The sequence below is a fragment of the Zootoca vivipara genome, chromosome 3 (assembly GCF_965207765.1).
Source record: "Zootoca vivipara chromosome 3, rZooViv2.hap1.1, whole genome shotgun sequence".
Taxonomy (NCBI): Eukaryota; Metazoa; Chordata; class Lepidosauria; order Squamata; family Lacertidae; genus Zootoca; species Zootoca vivipara.
Window position 1 is genome coordinate 56,184,014 of NC_142586.1, and position 20,905 is coordinate 56,204,918.

The window sequence follows — 20,905 nt, forward strand, 5'->3', positions numbered from 1 at the left end:
CTGGACTTTTCTTCCATTTTTCTACCACTTAAAAAAATCTTTCTGCGGTCACAAGTGTTGGAAATACAGTGAAATGTTGTTCTTATACAAGAGAGTATAATACTGCCTGTATCTGATGACATTCTTTAGACCTAATGCATTTCTTAGGGCTTGTATAGGGTTATGTGTTTGTTTTGGAAATTACAGATTTGTAACACGTTCAACTGCAAAGAGGTTTGGTAGGAACCTTGTACACAAAATGAATTGAAATTTGCTGGTGAAAGACAGTTCTTCTTGCTACTGAGATTTCATCTTTGATGTGATTGTGACATTGCTGTATTGAAGACTACTTGCTAATGGCATTACAATAGCAAGATTGTTGGGGAGAATCAGTGGGGTTTCAGGGAGCAGTTGGGGAGTTGGGCAACTTGACCTCTAGGATAAGGTTACCAGATGTCCCTGTTTCCTGGGGACAGCCCCTAGATTTACAAATCAGTCCCCTGACAAAATCCTATGATTTCAATGAAGTGTCCCCGGATTCTTTGAAAAAAATCTGGTAACCTTACTCTAGAAGGACATTCAGTTAACAGCATGACTCTTCCCCACTGGGTTAGATAGGCAGGGGGAACAAAACTAGGGTGCCTCTTGCTCTAGGAAATGTTACTAGGTTACATAAAATCAACAAGTTTTGTTTTAACAGACATCCCACCCTCTTGAAATGTTTTCAATCATGTTAAAGAGGCTCAAAAAATGTGCTGAAACATTTAGAGAATAAACAAACTTTATTTTATAACAGTATTACAGAAAGCAAAATATCACTTAATACAACCTCAAGCTGCTATAAATTTAATATGGCATCTTAACTATACACAAGGTGAACAGTGAAGTATGTGGGAGAGAGACAGTTAGCAGGTTTTCATATAGACCTCCTCAGTGACTAGCAGCCTCACTCAACAGAGTTGGTTCCCATACTACTTACAATGGGTCCTTGGCTGCCCCCCTAGTTCCTCAATGTCCTGAAAACCTGTACAAGACATCAGGCGAACTACTTAAAGACAACTGCTCAACAGACGTGTCAGTTCTAACAGGTAGACAATGAGTTATGTAATGCAAGCATCCTGCACATGTATTCATATAATCAAAGTGTTTGACATTTAACATGTTAAGAGAAAAGCACTAAGGTTTTAAGCTGCCTGGATTATCTTTGTCAGAAGGAAAGAGAGCAAAGTCCTTCCTATCCTGTCTGGAATGTTGCAGACCAAAGTGTCCACGAAGAAATTGAACAATGGCACTGAAGTGTAGAGAGGTTACTAAAACAGCGCTCAGTCAATAGAAACATCTTTATAACTATCTCTTCTATAGTATACCAGCACCAGTTCCCTTCAGAAAGTGGGAGATCCTCAGAAGAGACTATAAGAAGTTTGTGCAACATCCATACAAATATTAATTTATTTCCCCCACCAGGTCATATGAAAGCTTTGTATTTTCTTTTAATACAAGATAATGTATTTCTTATATTATTTGATGTTTTATTTACCTGAATAATCCGAAAAAAAAGCTGTTATCCCATTGAGAGGCTTTATTTGGAAACATCTTGAAAAGACTTAGTGAAAGGTTCTCTCCTTCCTGCACTTGCCAAAGTGAAAAGTGCTTACTAAATATTGTTCACTTTCATGCAAACAAGAAATCAGTTATATAAAATGTCAGGGAGATGTGGAAAAAAATAATAAATCTCTAAACCTCATAAAAAGCCAAGAATGTTAAGAAGTGGTTATAAAAATAAAAGACATATATGGTAAAGGACCAGAGAAGTTTTGGTGTCGGCAATTTGTTCTGGAGATGTCTGGTCATTGTCACCAGGCTTGGTGGAGTCAGTGAAGTAGCGGTGGGGACACCAACTTGAATGATCAAAGTTCTTCGGTCACAAATCAGTCTTCAGAATTCTAAAGAAAGGCAAGCAGTTTAATGTCATTCTTTACATTTAGTCACAGATTTTGAATGCTATTAAAAACACTCAACCATATTTACAGCTTTCTTCGAGTAATGTTCCCTTTTCAAGTGTCACATGCTACATTTTTCTTATTTCAAGTGGCATCAGGCCTCCCCCTTCAGAAGAGCAGATTTCCTTCATTTTTCAAGGAGCTAGCTAAGGAACTGCTCCCTCCCTCTCTCTCTCTCACTGCAAAGAGCTCCATGCATCACCATTAGCATTCAAAAGGCCTATAGTCTCAGCCATGCTGTACCATTCCTTTCTGCTTTCCCTTTGTGCTCTTCTTCCGAACAAAACTCCAAACTGAAAGGTCCAAAACATTAGACCCTAGATCTGATTCCATACAGAATCACAAAAGATGTGTTTATTTGTGGTCAATAACATTCAAATAGGGGTTCCAGGTACTTAGTAGCAGCAGCCAGGGCACAGTCTTACAATGGTTGCGCTCTTTCCTTTCATATCAGAGTTGTCATCACAGCACCCCTTGGCCTGTGGAGTGCCCCAGGGTGCAATCCCCCCCCCCCGATGCTTTTTTATATCTTTATGCGCCCACTTGCCCAACTTGTTCGGAGCTTTGGGCTGGGTTGACATCAGTACACTGGCGACACCCAACTTTATCTGCTGATGGGACGGCCATCCTGACTCAGCCCCAGACACATTGACCAGATCGGTGGCTGGATGGCTGCGTGGGAACCAGCTGAAGTTAAACCCTTCAAAGACAGAGGTCCTCTGGTTGGGTTGGGGGGCAAACTCCCATCCCTTGCAGGGGCACAATTAGTACCAGCGCCTTCAGTCAGGAGTCTGGGCATAACCTTCGACGCCTCCCTCTCCATGGAGGCATGGGTCGCAACTACAGCAAAAGCAGCATTTTCCCATCTCCGCCGTGCCAAACAGTTGGTCCCTTAACTTTCCTGCCCTGATCTTGCCATTGTGATCTATCTGATGGTCACCTCCAGGCTCAATTATTGTAATTCGCTTTATGCGGGCTGGCCCAGAAACTCCAACGGGTGCAGAATGCCACGGTGAGGCTCCTTACGGGGTCCTTGCCATGTGATCACATCCAGTACTACACCAGCTGCACTAGCTTCTGGTGGAGTATAGGGTCAGGTTTAAGGTACTGGTTTAAACCTTTAAAGCCCTATACGGCCTAGGACACTCATACCTACAGGACCGCCTCTCCTGGCATGTCCCGCAGAGGACCTTATGGTCCACAAATAATACCTTGGTGGTCCTGGGCTTCAAGGAGGTTAGGCTGGCCTCAACCAGCGCAATGGCCTTTTCAGCCCTGCCCCAGCCTGGTGGAATGCTCTGCCACAAGAGACCAAGGCCCTGAGGGATTTGACATCTTTCCACAGGGCCTGCAAGACAGAGCTGTTCCACCAGGCCTTTTGCCCGGGTCCAGTCTGACCCCCCCTTTTTTTTTTTACAAAACCTTGCATGTAAGGGGGCCCTCTAACCCTTCTCACCGGCTCATATGATATCAGCACAAATAGCTGGGCCTGGTGAGCACTTAATGTTCCCAACCCCATAGTTAGTTTTAATTCGTGGGATGCCATCTGATTTTATTCTGATTTTAAGCTGTATTTCAACTGATAGTTTGACCTTATGTTTTAATGTATTATATATTTGATGTTAGCTGCCCTGAGCTTGGTCTTGGCCGGGGAGGGCGGGATATAAATTATTATTATTATTATTATTATTATTATTATTATTATTATTATTAACCTGGGAGGATAATAGCATTCTATCAGCTCTTGTCTCAGGCTCTTACCTTATTCTCCTCCTTCCGGAAGATCTGTTTCCTTATGCACCACAACTCTTGTTACAGACATGTCAGGATGCTGTTCTTTGGCTTCTTTAATGGCTTGTGCCAATGCCTACGTAAGTATTAAAAAGGACTCATTAAATAAAAATCATGGGGTGGTTTGGCCAGTAATGACAACACTTCCTGGACTGATTTTGTTCAGAAGTGACAACTGAACAGAGGAAGAAATCTGTTCCTCCATTACTGAGACAGTCAAACAAAATACCCAGTAGCCCCTCTAGGCTTTTTAAGTTATGAGCTGTAAACTATGTTTTGGGTATCTTACATATTTACCTAAAGCATTAAGATCCTCCTTTTCTGGCAAACCTCACAAAGCAGTTTTTCACCAAAACATTAAGAAAGCACTAACAATAAAAACTCCAGAAAGGTAAGAAACAGAAAAACTTTTTAAAGCACACCACAGACACATCTTTATATTGATCCACATGGTGAGCCATTTGGATCAATATAGTATCTAGACAGGAATGCTTTATTGCTGCAAGGACAAAGAAGCATTAGGACGTAAGAGGAATCATTCTAAATCAGACCAAAATACCATCTAGTTCAGTCGAGAGGGTGAAATTTGTTGAGGGGAATCAGTGGGCAAAGAGGAGGTTGCTTAATTCTCAGTTATCAATTCTGCTTTCAAATGCCCTAACTGGTTTTTAAAACCCCCTCCTTCCCATAGAAAACCAGCTGGACTCAGACAAGAAACCCAAACCAAGCAAAAATGAGCAAGGATGGAGAAAACAATCAGTGGGCACCAGATTCCCTATCAAGTCTCCTTGACAACCGATTCTCACCACCACCACTACCACAGTTGCCACAGCAATTGTAGGATTGGGAATATATGTTTCCCAAGGTAATGGGTAGTTCTGCCAGGAACCACCTGTCAGCTTTCTTCCATATCTGATGTGGGATGTGGAAAGTGTAAGCACTGGGCAATTAGCAACTTTTCCCTAAAGATCTTTTCAAAACACAGTTCAGAGGTAAACATAATGAGTGGAGATTTTGCCTTGACAGATGCACACTGGAAACTCAAGACATAAACCAAAATAAATAGCAATCAGTTTTTAAATATAGAACCTTCAGGGCTTAACAATAAATGGCCAAGTAAATACATACACTATTTTGCTTTGCCTATACTTTATTTAGTACTTGAGCATGGAAGAGTTATCCTTCAGAATACAGAGAAACAAAATTGAAAACAAGACCGGATAGGCAAGAAAAAAATGGTTTTAAGAAATAATGTTTTCAAGTTTCCTAGATACAGTTTCAGCTTTGACAAATACTTTATTTCTAAACTGTACTGAACATCATTTAGAAGAATGACATTTCAGGGTTGTTCAAACTGAAGAATTCAGGGGTTCAAATATGAAAAATAAAAGTATTTTGTTCTTATCAAGTGTATTTTCCATTTTAAAGGGTTACTAAAGATCCTAATTTTACTGAAATAATGTTGGAATTTACATCTGAATACGAGCATGTTTTATATGAATTAAAAACTCAGACATTTATAATGCTGAACAAGATCTTGTGTTACAAACAGATGCATACAATCTATCTCTAAAATGTTTACTTTAAGACTTTATACTATTTATCCTAAGTGGAGTATACTGAGATCTGAATTTTATTAAAGCAAATCTGTTGTCTGACCTTTCCAGATTCCCCAGCTGTATGTTTTTGTTTTAGCATGTGCTGGGACAGACATCCCTCATGCCTAATGCTAAACAGCTCTGTCATTTAATTTCAGGCTTCAAGGAGAGATTGAACTTGTCACAAGCCACTTGCTACAGGCACATCAAAATCTGAAATTAAATTTACTCAGAGCCCTTGGTACATTACAATTAAGAAATGAAAATTAAATCCCTGTTCTGTTAAATTGTGAACCTACCATCAATTAAGAATCAGTGCAGCACCACATAGTAAAAATGGCAGATTATAATTACAGTAATTTAGTGATTGTTAGTGATTTACATCATGAGGTGGTTGAGTTTTAAAAATATTGTTCGTGTTCTTATAACAGAACATTTTTGATAGGGGAAAAACCTCAAATGCCTCATGACAGGCAAAATATTGGAAAGTAGAATATGATGCGTTCTGTCTCTCACCTGATCGTGGTCAAGGTCTGCATCGCCAGTGATAACAATCCGCTTTTCAATTCTGGTTTCTGACACACCACCTTTTACTGTCTAAAGATTTCAAGAACAAGAAATGTTTTACTTAATCCCCCAATGTAAGTAGCAGCTTGTAACTGAACATAGGAAAGGCAGAAAATCTTTCTCTAGTTCTTCTAATGTTTACTGTTTAGTAACAATTCTTAAGATAAAAGAAACACAGCACATTAAGGCCTTAAGACTTAATTCTATACTTTCAGTATTCAGATGTGTAACAGAAAAACCACACATGCAGCATAAAACAACATTCTTCATCACTGTCTGGAAATTCAAGTACCACTCAATCAAATGTGGGTCACAATTTAAGCTCAGTAAAATACAAATATGATAAACAATACTAAAAGAACATGCAAAAGCCCCACCAGCACAAAATAATCAGCAGCATAAATCCATTATGCACTGCAACCTAGAGTAGCATCGAAAGTGGGGAGAGGGTTTGACAGGTGGCACTAAATCAGGCATCCCCAAACTTCGGCACTCCAGATGTTTTGGACTACAATTCCCATCTTCCCTGACCACTGGTCCTGTTAGCTAGGGATCATGGGAGTTGTAGGCCAAAACATCTGAAGGGCCGCAGTTTGGGGATGCCTGCACTAAATGGTAACAGTGTCCATGCCTTCATTTAGGATAGTCATAACTGCTCTGCGACAGAGGACAAGATGGTTGGACAGTGTTCTCGAAGCTACGAACATGAGTTTGACCAAACTGCGGGAGGCAGTGCAAGACAGGAGTGCCTGGCGTGCTCTGGTCCATGGGGTCACGAAGAGTCGGACACGACTAAACGACTAAACAACAACAACTGCTCTAAACATACTTAAAATAAATCATCCTAGGTTAAATATAATGAAAGTTCAAGATTCCAGAAAATAAGCGAGTCACAAAATCTTGAATTCTGAATGGTTCATTAGTAAATATAAAACATGCCCAGAAACTTGAATAATATAACATTTCACAGCCCATTTTGATTACTTCTGTCCTGTTTTGTTAAAACAGCTGAGAACAGCAAACCTCACTGTTTTTCTTTTTACCTTTGTGATGTGTGTGGTTGTGGTTGTAGAAAGAGATTCTGAAGTGATCGTCTGTGCACTCAACAGCACACCAGCATCACCACTGCCATCAAACTGCATCATCAAGAAGAAAGAGCAATAGTCAATTTTGACAAACGGAAGACAAACCAGCAGCCTTCCTTTAAACAGAAGTTGCCTGTTCTAGACAATGAAGATGTCTAGATTATGTTTCTCATGCCACTCAAGTGCAGACGACAATTCTGGAACAGACAATGTACTAAATGTCATTTAACGTGATTCAATCATCATTAACCCCTTCTCAGGCAGGTGAGGTCAAGATGGCATTTCAGTGATGTTCTCAGATAAAGAAGTCCATTAGTTCATTGTCCTAGTATAAGCAGCGTATGTATACAGATATCATTTCCACAAGGAGATATGGCAACCTGTCCTCTCCCAACAAGCTTACAATATTGTATCCCAAAAAGGCATTCTAAATTATACAACACCTGTACCTGGGGAGATTCATATGTGATCGTTTTAGTTTCTGTCTGAACAATTGGTACTTCCTTGGTGGATATTTCAGTTCTCTGTGAAGCATCTGAAATGGTCACCATCTCAGTTTTAACCACTGGAGGCTAGTGTTTAGAAAGACACAGAAGAGTATGAATTCAAAATTCGTGAAACTAAAGTACATGGTATACAGCAGTCTATGAACTGGATTCAGGCAACAAGATCCTAGATTCATTTTTTAAACATTCCTTAGAAGAACTTCTAAATCCAAGTCTGAAAATCATGAACACACAAGAAATGTTAAGTGTTCTGTCTACTAAATATAAGAAAGCACTTCAAAATCACCATAGTATATTTCCTATGCTAGATATGAATATAAATTTAAATCAGTAGCATATAAAAATGGTTAATAAATTAACATACAATCAGATTGGTAAGATTTAAAGCTTTTAAAATATCAGGGTATAAAGTGATGAGTCCATGGCCAGTCACAGCTTCCCATTGTTTAAACCCATAGCTTACATTTGATTTAAAAACTTGAGTTTTTTTAAACTTCATGCAAATATATACTCACTGCAGGTGAGCCACAAATGGCCACAGCATTTATGTGTTTCTGTCTTGTACACCATGTTAACAAGATATGTATCTACCATACTTCAGTTTGAATCATTGTTTATTAAGCTTGTCAATATATCTTCAATGATCTCGTTGGTATGACCTACCCTTATGTAGCCAATAGATGTCACCCCCAAACCAACTCTGTACACTACTTCCAGAGTGTCACAAACTTGCTTCAATGCCTTATATGGCAATGTTTAATAAAATTCATAAATGCATTTTGATAGAGTTTAAAACTTGACAAATCCTGCCAATGGGGACAAGATTGACCCAGATGGCCCTGACCATCATTACAAATCTTCTGTTTCTATATTTTATAATCTTGGGGGTGGAAATGCCCTCAGCCACTCCAGTATAACTATGGCGCTACACACACATTTCTCTAGCTGGAGGAGGAATTGCACATGCAAGTGGCTCTGTGAATCCCCCTCCAGTCCAGCTGCTATGTGCACCATTCTGTTTTTTGAAATACACACAGAGCAACAGCACAGATCAGCTTTGGGGGGATGGATGGCTGGATGGTGGTGGAATGGGTTTAGTCTTCCCACAAATTTCAGCCGATTAACACAGTTGCTGTGCTCCCAAGTTGCTGTTTGCCAGGACCCCCCCCCCCCACACACACACACACTGAGTTGGATTGAAAACTTTAACCTGTGCTTCATTTACCATCTCTTCTTCATTATGCTGCATGTTCTTAGAGAAAATAAATTTGATTTAGCTTCTACTGAGTAAGTTCATGCCTCTCGAGGACTACAAGTGGCTAGCATAAAACAATAACTGTATCTGCAAAGGACTTTGGTTAAGAGTAGTAAATATGGTGTGTGTGTCTCATGGTGATTTATAGAATGCACCAACTGTGCATTCCTACAAATCCTGGCTCTTTGTGTTTTAGTATTTAGACAGGGGGTTTCATAAAATAAGTAGGGTTTCTCAATTTAAAAAATACCGGTACTTGGGTTTTAAGAATATTACATCAAATGCATTTTCATCTCATGCACAAGATAGGTAACATCACAACTCCAATTAAAAGTTATTGAAGGATAATAAAAATCAAACTAGACAGGACAAGACTCAAACAAATTAACACATGCAAAACAAACAGAACATGAGAAAGTAAAAAGATGGCATAATCCCAGGCAAGTTCGCTCTTCTGGGTAACCAAACTAGTAAAAAATTCAGAAGCCTTAACCAAAAGCAGAATTTGACTGCACATCCATTTTCCACTTTCTAGATCTGAATCTTTATGAAAACCTGAAGAGGACAGAGAAGAAGAAAGGCAGAGATACTGAACCCTAGGACGATGCGCCTGATAAAGGATCCCTTACTCTTCTACCATTTACCTCGGAGCAACAAATTATTTGCTGTGAAACATCAATGTCACTATGCGATGCCTCTCCATTTACTTTGAGCTGCTCTTCCACCCTCTCTTCTTTCAGGCCTTGCTTATCCAGTTTTGCCGGGTGCCCCTCTCTGGGTGTCTTGGTGGATACTTCATTCGCCTGGACCAATGTTTCTGTCACTGGTATGTGCATAACTGTTACTTGAAATGGACTGGCTTCTTGTGAAATTTCTGCACATACTGTTGCCTGTGCATTGTGTTCTCCCTCCTCTATGACAACTTCATTTTCTTCTTTTTCTTCTTTTATGGCACCCTGAGTCATCCGTTGGTGTGGTTGATATTCTCCTACTTCATCTTCACTCTCACTACTGCTGCTACTTGATGACAACGATGAAGAATCATTCTTTGATAGGTGCTCCATCTTCTGAGTTTGCCCACCACCAGAGACAAGTTGTGTTTTGCCTCTGTTGGTATCGGCAGTGACTACTGTCTCTTCTATCCCAACCTCTGCCTGCTTCTTCTCCACTACGTTCAGAGTCTCATGCGAACTCTGCACAAAACAAATGGATGAGGAAAAACAAAAAGTAGAAAGCATGAATAAATAAAATAATGAACATAAAACTATATGATGGGTGGTTCAGGTCACATGAAGAACAAAGATGACTGTAATGGTTAAATGAAAAAAGTAAGGAAGGAAGAATGAAGATTTTGAAATGTAAAAGCTCAATGGACTATGGCAAAATAGTAGAACCTTAATCGTCCTGCTGGCTCCAATGGAAGACTCTTCTGTTTGGGGAGTAAATTTCTGTGAAACAAGAAGCAACCAGAAGACAAACATAAATACAAGCTTCAACACCTCTTGACACAAACATCTGATTTTATCATTTCACAAACATCACAGAGGGACTGATTGTACGCTCACACACGTACAGCACAATTAGCACAGATCAAGTGCACAGAAATAAGCACACTGAAAATATGCAATTCTTTTTTAGCCAGAGTGCTGTAAAACTTTCTACTTATGAAAGCTCCAAAGTTGTTATGGTGGCATTTGGTAAATCTGGATTCTTTAGGGGTTTTTATTTCATTTGATTTATCTGAACAGGATACACCTCTAATTGAAACTTTCACTCTCTTGGCTTGGGACAGGTTAAATTCTGAAATAAATATTCTACTTTAATAACTATCATCATCATCATTATTATTATTATATTTGTAAAACAATGTTATGAAGTGCCAAACAAGGCTAACATTAACTGGCCAACTATGTTCATGTATATGCGGATTTTTCTAACAAACCTAATGTATATCAGCAAATACTGACACCCTTGAAAGGGCTGCTACAAGTTCTGCCAGATGTTCCTATTTCACAGATATTAAATATCTGAACTTACATACATTTCATTGTTTTAGACCCTTGATTAGTTGGTCACCTCTGAGGATATATGAAATTTGCCTGTACCGTACATATATGTAATATCTTAAATGGAGAAATGTGATTGGCATATAAGCATGTAAGGAACAGCATTTTAAAAGCCCATACTGTCATATGATCCTCAAGGAACTAGTACTGTGCCACTTGTCCTAGAGTCAGGACAAACTGACGTATGTAGATTTTAAAAGCTAAGAGATGACACACACACACACACACACACACAGGACAGTACAAAAAAGTGAAAGGAAAAACATAACAGTACCATTACTATACTAATTAATCCTATTACAGCAGCTGTGATTTAATTTTGGTTTCAAATTAAAGTTTAAGGCTAGATTAATCTATGGCTGCCAGATAATTTCAAATATAAATGGAATAGAAAAACAATATATAGTACTATTGCTTTTGAATATCTATGTCTACAAAACATTTAGAATGGGCAATATAGCTTTTAACTTGCCCCTGCCTTTCATTTTTTTATTCAAAATAATTTTACTTCTAACTTCTAAAAAAGCGCAATGATGCAATATGTGTTTACATTCTAACTCTCCGTTCCCACTTCCTGCATGGAGTTGGCACTTCTACACGCAAGTCACTGGTAAAACCAATTCATGCAGGCGTTTTGCATATACACCAGCCATTTCAAAGAGCTTTTTTTTTAGGCTCTGCACTTTTCGCTATCCTAATTTCATCTTACAATATTTTAATCACTGGACACAATTTCATCTGACATGAAACCCCACTGTCTTCATATATAGTTTTATGATGGAAAAAGTAAATGTGGAAAAGCACCTCAGGCAGCTGAGAGAAGGGCGAGGCAGAAAGCTTTTCAGGAGGTACATTATCTTTCACAACAGTGCCCTCTGCTGTCCACAAGGTAGCTGAAGAGAAGGCAGATTTCATGCTAGTGGAAAAACCCTCTTTACTAAATAAAATTGATGCTATCTCCTCTTCTAGGCTCTAGACAAGTTAGAAAATGGAAAGTAACGAATTAAACAGCAGAAGACAAAACAGCAGTGACCTACAAAAGAAAGGAAAGCATCAGGCAGGAAAAGAAAAAGGACACAAAAAGGAAAAAAAGCACACCAACACAAGAAAGAGCACATTCAAATGTTTCCCTAAAAGATACAGCTCCATCCATTTTCATTATATTCTTTTTTTAACCCATTACGGACAGGATTTGAAGATGATCAAGGGGTTCCCCTGGCTTCCCCCCCCAATACTGCAGATCATGACATCTTCCTGTAGGGCAACAGACCCTCTCAAAATGTGTGTGGTGAAGCAGGTGGGGTGGCTAGAGCAAGATAAGAAATTCGTGGATTTCAGCAAAGCTGCCTTGGATAATTGGAAGGGCTTTCTGGCTCACGCAAGACATCTCTGGATCTAAGCCATTCATCGAGAAAATTGTGCAACTCTGTTCTCACAATCTTGCTCCTTTCTGAAAAGTCCATTATTAAGTTCAAACCTACATGAACCCTCAAGTGCAAACCTATTATGTATCATGGCCATTAAAACTAGCTTACATTTCAAACTTATTTTCAGGCTTTTCTGCAAACCATTTTTTTCTTAATTAATATTCCATTTTCCCTGGGTCATTAATTATGAAAGGAAGGGTAGGCAAGATAGCACATTTAAAGCCGAACTATAAAATGTGTGCAATAAACCCAAATTATAACCCAAATGTGGGCTAAATGATTTTGTCAGCTTACTTGGAGGAATTATTGAATGTCAAAGCACATGGCTGTGGAGGCAAACAATCATTTTATAATACAAATTTATGCTGGAGTGCAATTTGGAGCACAGGAATGTTGAAAAGAGGAGAAGTGCCCTCCACTTTTCAGTATCAATTGCTGCCTATAAATCTGCTTTTGTAGAAAACTCCTACCCACCCATATCTATGTACATGAAGAGTTTCATACAGTCCAAAAGTCAGTAACAGTTGATCCTACAAGGCTGTTAAAATCCAGCACCTTCCACTGAGTAATATACACAATAGTTACTGATAATGGTTTGTATTTAAAGCAGTGCTAGTGAAGTTCTGCGGGTGCCATGGCACCTCTGTTTCTTTCCCTCGCATGCTCACAAAATCTTCTCTATAGGGTCCCTCAGCCCTCCAGAGCTGACTCTGAGGACACATGGGGGGGGGGGGCTGCAGGGATGAGAATGGGAAAGTTCCATTCCACTAGGGCAAGTCTCTTGGATAGCGGCCAATATTTTTCCAGCCTAAATATTTCTTTTGTCTCCTACTACTCTGCCCCTGCAGCAGTGAAGAACTTAAGGAAACAATTTATTAGTACTACTATTATGTCAAAACATAGCACTATTCTTAAATAGGCTGCTAGCTCTAACATGTTCAGAATGAGTACAAAAAATTGAAGGGGAAAAGAAGGGGAAAAAACCAAGACAGTGATGCATACTTAAACCTGTAGCATAGTCCTGAATTTGAAGGGAACTAAGACAACCTTTCAAGAAATGACTAATTTCACTGGTAAAATTTAAACTCTCTAGAACATGGGTATTATAGAAATTGGCAAGGGCACTGCAACTATGCTGACACTACTGTTATTCTCACTAATTTGAAGTGGATTATCTATTTCTTGCTCAACTTGGCAAGTATTTTGCTTATACAGTACCAACTACTGGAAACTTAAAACTGTGGCGTATTTCTTATTCTATTATTAACTGGTTATTACTGACAAGATGTCTTTGGACAAAGACATGCAAAACATTAACAAATATGAAATATTGGCTCCCTATGCTGTGCTAGGGAACAGTGGTATGAAAACCTAACTGAAAGTAATGCCAAAGGAAGCACATACCTCTTTTGAGGCTGAATGTGGAGGAAAGCCAAGTATTCAAACAGCACAAATCTGCCGCTGCATAGGGTATATGATGGATACACCTTGAACCGGCACCTGAGCTTATATACTCTATGTGTGTATCAGGCAGCATCATTTAAAGCCTCATTTCCCAATACAAAAAAGAATACAGCCTGATCAACTGCTAAATACCCACTGGAACCAGAGATGGCTCTCTTTAGGAGGATCCCATTCTTTGACATTACTGATCTGCAGAACAGTTTTAAATGATGTCAATATACATTCAGAGAAATATAGTTGAGTCTTCATTTTCAAATAGCTTGAGTTTGGCACATTCGCTAGCTAATCCATTTTGTATTTATATTTTACTGATGTTGGCTATGCTGAGCACATTTGATGAAATGGCAGGATACAAATTTAATAAATAAATAAATAAATAACTGCAGAAGAGATAACAGTCACAGTCAACAGCTAACATGACAAGCAGAATGGCAAAAGAAACGAATACATCCACACAGTCCTTTTTATGCTAGGACAACTGGCATAAAAACAGGCAGAGAATTCCTGTGTCGCTGGCATAATCAACAATGTTTTCTGCACAGACATCTGGTATACACTATCATGAATGGAGTACTCTCTGAATTATCTCTCTCCAAGTATACAGGATGGGAAATGCTACAGGTTCAGCTGTAAAAGCCCCAAAGTTGTTTTGTTTTTAAGGCAACAGCATTTTATGATGGAGTCTAGTCATGTCAATGGGTTACTCTGGAGACAGTGATTTCAGAATCTGCCTTAATACAGATAAAAACAGCAAATAAATGTTCTGAAGTAAATACCTGGCCCACTGACTCATTCTGGATTTCCATAATTAATTTGTGTTGTTTGTATTGAAATGGTTCACAAAGAAACCTAAAAGGTAAACTTTAAAAGTGCTGAACAAAAAGTGTACTTCACTCCTGAAAGCGTGCCATACATTGGCACATCTATGGCATTTGTTTTTCATTTTTAAAGAACACACACATTGAAAACTGTAAATGGAAATAGAAGGCTGGAGCTTACTGATACTGGAATTTAAATCCTATTAGCATTCTCAATACTATATAAATACATTTGAATGTCATTTTAGCATTATAAATTTTATGATAATGGCTGTTGAATTTTCTGAATCTGCTTTTTAGTTGCCTGACAGTGGTTCACTCAAAATGCATTAGACATAACACCACTAAATTGGAGTGCATTCAAGAATAACTTTCTGTAGCACCTTTTTTGGAGGGAGGGTTGTGAATTGTGTTTCCCTTACCCCTTTTTCTCCTGTTGAATACTTCCGCCTCCAAATTGCTGTAAATGGTGAGGCAATGAACTGACTTAGGGACTTGGAGTGAATGTACTTGGAGCTGCACTGTAAACTGACATTCCACACTCTTTATCTAAAACTCTCAAATTATATTATTAATAACTACTTCATTCTTGCTTTCTCAACCTAAAAAGTAATGTAGTTACTTTGAAATTTTTGCAAACAGAAAGCAACAGATGCACACAATGTTAATGTGTTAGCAGCAAACAAATACCACATTAGCAACAAAGAAACACCCCATATCTTCCTTGTTAATACTGAAACACAATGTATAGTTTTCTTAATTTTGTGGCTATGCATGCTGACAAGGGTCTTCAGTGACATACCCCTTGTGTCTGTAGAGACAGAGGTGTGATACGCCGCTTTTCCCATTCATTAGGGCGTGGCTCAGGAGTGGATTCCATAAAATTGCGCTTGAGTTCACTAATGCTAGCCTGATGCTTCAGTAATTCATCCTGGGTCTTATCCAGGTCCTAAGCAATGTGTAATGTAAAAAAGGTAGGACAACATGTGACAAACATAAACCATTTAAAAAAACACACACACCATGAAAAGTGCCTGGGATATCAAGATTCAGTAATTTACTTATTTAAAGTGTTCTCTTTTTTACTGTGATATTATGTGCTCCCCCCCTTAATCTTTACAGTATTATCAAATTGAGCTACAAGGCAGTTTCTGAGATGTAGAACACTTAGTCACAAAGCAAATGTTTATTTTTGTCACTATAATACCCATAATTATGATGCACTACGGGAGGGTGTGGTGGGCAACAGGGTCCCTAAAAGTGAAGACCAGGCCCCCCAGTCTCCAGATGAAAAGCAGGGTTTGCCTTCACCCCAGTATCCAGGATAAACACACCACCTTTTGCCCACAAAAGTACATGGCACTATTTACTGGGAGAGGGTGGGAATAAAGCATTCTATTAATGTACAGTAATAGTGGAATTGTGTTTGTATAAGGTACATTTACATTGCAATGTAGTCGAAGCAAAATTCCAAGTATGTTTGGTACTTGGCCAATAAATTATTCCTTATTCCTTATTACATTTAACTTTGAGAGCATAGTTTGCCCCCTCCCAACAACCATGGACACCAATGACTCTCCTGTGAGAAGATGGTAGATAACAAATTGTGGCTTCAGCTGTTTCTGTGTTGCAAAGTACAGCAACCATGAGCTTACCCACTCTGTAGGGAAAAGCAATACAACACACAGGAAATGCTGTGTGACCAGAAATAATTTAGGCATCTTGCTTTATGCTTTATAATTTATTTAAACAAACATAGTGAAAGCTTGCACTTCCCAATTCTCCAGCTACAATTCTACGAAGTTCCTTTGAAGTAGTATGTCATTCTTAAGACATGGGTGTGGGTCCCTCCCTCTCTCTTTTGTGTGTGTGTGCTGGGGCTAGAATCCACTCTGCAACTAATTTTCAAACCACATCTGAAGGCACCATAAAATAATATGCCATGATGCCCAACGACACAATTCAATCATGCTGAAAGCTGGCTTTCAGATATAGCCTTGTACTAGAGGGGCAATAAGATAGCATGCATATCAAGAAGAGGGAAGAAAGAAAAAGAGTGCCTGGAATATTGGGTTGGGAAGCAGGCTCTGTGTTAGAAGAAACACTGGCAGGGGGAGAGAGATAAGTAACAAGGACAGCATGGAGGAAGGACATTTTTCCATAGTCTGTTGGGGAGGAGGAGAACTGGAGGCTTTTTTGTGTTGGCATTTAATTAGCCAAAATATTGCCCCCCAGACTTCCATGTTTATGGCACTATGAGCTTTGAAAGTGTAAAAGCAGTTAAAAACTTCAAGGGGTACAACTAGCACCTTTAGTAACAATCTAAGTAAAAAAAAACACCAACCCACACCAATTGGTAGAGATTTATCACAGTTTGAGTCAATAGAGTATTTTCAAAAAGAATGTTGGGTTGAGACCAGGCACATTTCTTGGATTTGTTCAATGCAACGTTATGCAGTACACTTTACAGTGTTTTAGTAAAATTATACTAAGTATGCATTTAGTTATCGAAAGCTGCCAAAAAGCAACATAACATATTAGTAAGGTTACTGTAAATCTGAAGATTTTAATGTAATGTTTTTGCATGTATACAAATAATGGACATCATCTAAATCTAAACCGTGCAAATAGCCCAATTTGGATGACAAAGCTTGCTCTTCTGGATCCAAAGTTTTGTTACTTTGAACACACCATTTTAATGCATTAGGTAAACAATATTTACTCAATATGGCTACCAAAAGAATCTACCATTCACAATTTCATTCAAAAGGCAATATAGTGCCTCCTGGTATCACAACAAATAAAGCATGAATTACTTCACAGTGTAAGTATTATTTTACTATAGAATTAGATTCAGCTCTCTAGGATTCCAGGAAGAGAGAAAAGAACTTCCTGGTTCAAATTTTACTGCATCATTTTTAATAGCATTCATTGCCTCGCATTTCCGGTAATGCATAGGAAATGTAAAAGGAAACATGCAGTTGAATTCTAGATGGTGCATCCTCAACGTTTTTGGCAAGTCTTTAAAAAATTGATTTCCTCCAAATATTAACATCTAAACAGGGCTATAAGTTCTACTTGCCATTCCAATATGTATTAACAGCTACATACTTAAATTCATTCATTTACAGAGTGACTAAAATTGGTTTTCAACATGCATGTCCAAGTCAAACACCCCCATGCATTTCATGCACTGTGCCTAGAACAGCCTGCAAGTGACCTCCAATCTCATGCAGCCTGGCAGCCCATGAGAACAGAAAAGTACTCCTTAGATGATACAAACCTCCAACATTAAATTGCTATGTCTGACATAAATATTTTCCCCATCTATTCTCAAGGAAAAGGTCTGTAAAATTAAAGCACACACAAAAGAAGACACGGAAAAACAACAACCCATGATCATCAACACAACAAAAAAAGTGTTTAAAAGTTCAATAAACGGGGCTTTTAAAATAAAACAGGGGTAGCCACTATGCAAACATAATCGACAGCAGCCTCAAGCACTGATAACAGCAGGCAACAACCAGGTGTAATTAAAAATATCCACCTCCTTGCGAATTTCCTCCTCTTCTATCTCTGCCTATGTAGAGGAACCACCCAGAGGTCAGCAAAAGAAAACACTCGTTAGTGTAGACACTGAAGTAGCACAGGGTCTTTTGTTTAGAAATACTACAAACAATGTGCTCTATTTACAAACCTTTATTGTTTTTTCCTCGGATGCTGCTCAAGTTATTAAACCACTGCAGTCTTCCACCTACAACACTGTAGAAATGGCCGAAGTAATTTTTTGTATAGGTGAAATGGAAAATGGAAGATTTGTCTGTCTCTCTACAACCATCATGTTCGATTATTTTTCTCCACAGTTTGAAATAATTTTTTTAAAATCTGAAGGTGAAGAGATCAGCTTGAATTCTGAACACTGATGAAGAGCAATTGCAATACCAACGCAGAATAACATCTGTAGTACATGCTCACTGTTAAAAACTATACTGTACAGGGAAAATTACATTTGTACTGTATTGTTAAATGCTTAGAGATACCAAGAGCTTTATTTGAATGGTTTTTTATGATTTTCGGGAGATCACATAAAAATATATACTGCAGACTTCATGTATAACCTTAAACCATCGTTTTGGGCTCTGTGAATGAGTCATATGCTTGAGCACTTCCTTCTCCTCCCCATACACTCCAGTTTAATAACTTGCTCTTTAGTTCAAACTAAAGTTTGCTGTTACTTACAAACCACCAGGATTATAAATCACAGTTTAAAGCTGAATGCCAGTTCTTGTTTGGAGGGAAAGCACAAACCACAGTTCAGTGCTCTGGATGCAACAGAAAATTATGGTTTGCACTAAAGAGGAAGTAACAAACCAAAGTGAAGCATGAGATGAGAAGAGGAAATGCAGTACATGAGCAGAAGCTTGGTTCATGTAGCATCAAACAGGGGCGTCTTACCCATAGAGGCTGGTCACGTAGGACGCCAGGGTTCCAAGTTCTGGATGGCGCCAGGGAAGAGGTGGAGGCTGGATGTGACACCTCCTGGCAACAGATCGCCGCCCTCACCTGCCTCCACCATGCCATGCTGAAGCAGCGCTGCACCCGGAGCCTCCGTCTGCCGTGGCCATCGTGGCACGAAGTGGCCAGCTGAGCTAGGAGGCACCGCATCCAGCCTCCACCTCTTCCCCGCCCTCCAGCTGCTGCCCGCCTCCTCTAGCCCCATCGGCAGTGCCGTCCTCCCTAAAAAAAAACCTCTGGGAAGCTTGGGGGGGCGCCGCCGGAGGAAGCTTTGCACCATGGTGCCGGATATGCTTAAGACAGCTCTGGTATCAAATTATGGCTTGCTGTTATAGGTTAACTAACTAAGAGTGACTTACAAGAGGCATCTGGACTACAGTTTTAATCAAAGTAATTATGTCCCCACAAAATAAAAATGAATCAAAATATGAATTGCCAAATATTAAACCATTGTTTTAATAACTATTTTACTTTTATCACACACATCTCTTACTAGTAACTATATGAAAGGGAAAGTATAGTGTGTACTAAACACATTATCAGGATATATTTATCCCAGTCCCACCTTTATCTGAGGTTTTTGGAATTCTTGCTGCAACGTAGTATCAAAAGTGTTTAATTGATTAAATGAGAAAATAGGCACCATAATATACAAATTGGCATATTAGATTACACTGAAATTAGGAATACAAGTATTGCACTGAACACAGCTGTATATAGCTGTCCTATGTAGAGTTGGACCACTAGTTTAACTGGCCCAGTCCTGCCTGTGTCTGGTTGGCAGCAGGTCTCCAGGTTCTCAATGCATGCTACCGTGTTTCTCATATTATAAGACATGTCTTATATTAATTTTTTCCTCAAAAAAACACGACATGGCTTATTTTCAAGGGATGTCTTATTTTTTAATAAAGTGCACGCGGGCGCTGTTTGCCGGGCTTGTCAAGCCCAGCAAACAGCGCCCGCCGATCTTCGGTGACAGGCGGGGGTGGGCAGAGAGCGGAGAACGATCTCCGCTTCCCCCCCACCCCCGCCTGTCACACAGCACAGGTCCGAAGATCGGCGGGCGCTGTTTGCTGGGCTTGTCAAGCCCAGCAAGGAGCGCCCGCCGATCTTCGGTGACAGGCGGGGGTGGGGGGAGAGCAGAGAACGATCTCCGCTTCCCCCTCACCCCCGCCTGTCACACAGCACAGGTCCGAAGATCGGAGGGCGCTGTTTGCCGGGCTTGTCAAGCCCAGCAAGGAGCGCCCGCCGATCTTTGGTGACAGGCGGGGGTGGGGGGAGAGCAGAGAACGATCTCCGCTTCCCCCTCACCCCCGCCTGTCACACAGCACAGGTCCGAAGATCGGAGGGCGCTGTTTGCCGGGCTTGTCAAGCCCAGCAAGGAGCGCCCGCCGATCTTCGGTGACAGGCGGGGGTGGGGGGAGAGCGGAGAACGATCTCCGCTTCCTCCCCACCCCCGCCTGTCACACAGCACAGAGCCGAAGATCGGCGGGCGCTGTTTGCCGGGCTTGTCAAGCCCAGCAAACAGCGCCCGCCGATCTTCGGTGACAGGCGGGGGTGGGGGGAGAGCGGAGAACGATCTCCGCTTTTCCCCCCACCCCGCCCGTCACATAGCACAGGGCCGAAGATCGGCGGGCGCTGTTTGCCGGGCTTGTCAAGCCCAGCAAACAGCGCCCGCCGATCTTCGGTGACAGGCGGGGGTGGGGGGAGAGCGGAGAACGATCTCCGCTTTCCCCCCCACCCCGCCCATCACACAGCACAGGGCCGAAGATCGGCGGGCGCTGTTTGCCGGGCTTGTCAAGCCCAGCAAACAGCGCCCGCCAATCTTCGGTGA

At 40.2% G+C, this 20,905-nt stretch overlaps 1 protein-coding gene and 1 long non-coding RNA gene across 34 annotated transcripts in view; one reads left to right on the forward strand and one right to left on the reverse strand.

The window, feature by feature from the left end:
• Positions 1-742: 742 nt before the first annotated feature.
• EPB41L2 (erythrocyte membrane protein band 4.1 like 2) overlaps positions 743-20,905 on the reverse strand; it is an 81,899-nt gene continuing 61,736 nt past the window's right edge. For 5 of the 33 annotated variants that reach the window (XM_060272684.2, XM_060272693.2, XM_035108984.3 and 2 more), the window contains 10 exons: positions 18,104-18,136; positions 17,840-17,902; positions 15,359-15,505; positions 10,176-10,229; positions 9,426-9,974; positions 7,470-7,592; positions 6,979-7,071; positions 5,885-5,965; positions 3,741-3,846; positions 743-1,922 (listed from right to left, as the gene is read on the reverse strand). In XM_060272684.2, coding sequence (XP_060128667.1) covers positions 3,742-3,846; positions 5,885-5,965; positions 6,979-7,071; positions 7,470-7,592; positions 9,426-9,974; positions 10,176-10,229; positions 15,359-15,505; positions 17,840-17,902; positions 18,104-18,136 — 1,248 coding nt within the window. In that variant the 3' untranslated portion in view covers positions 743-1,922; position 3,741. The remainder of the gene's footprint in view (positions 1,923-3,740; positions 3,847-5,884; positions 5,966-6,978; positions 7,072-7,469; positions 7,593-9,425; positions 9,975-10,175; positions 10,230-15,358; positions 15,506-17,839; positions 17,903-18,103; positions 18,137-20,905) is intronic. The other 28 variants (XM_088666147.1, XM_088666137.1, XM_060272688.2 and 25 more) reach the window with 12 other exon arrangements.
• On the forward strand, positions 7,068-11,965 carry LOC118082103 (uncharacterized). Its single transcript, XR_004692184.3, has 2 exons — positions 7,068-7,284; positions 9,317-11,965. It is a non-coding gene; the product is annotated as an uncharacterized LOC118082103 (long non-coding RNA).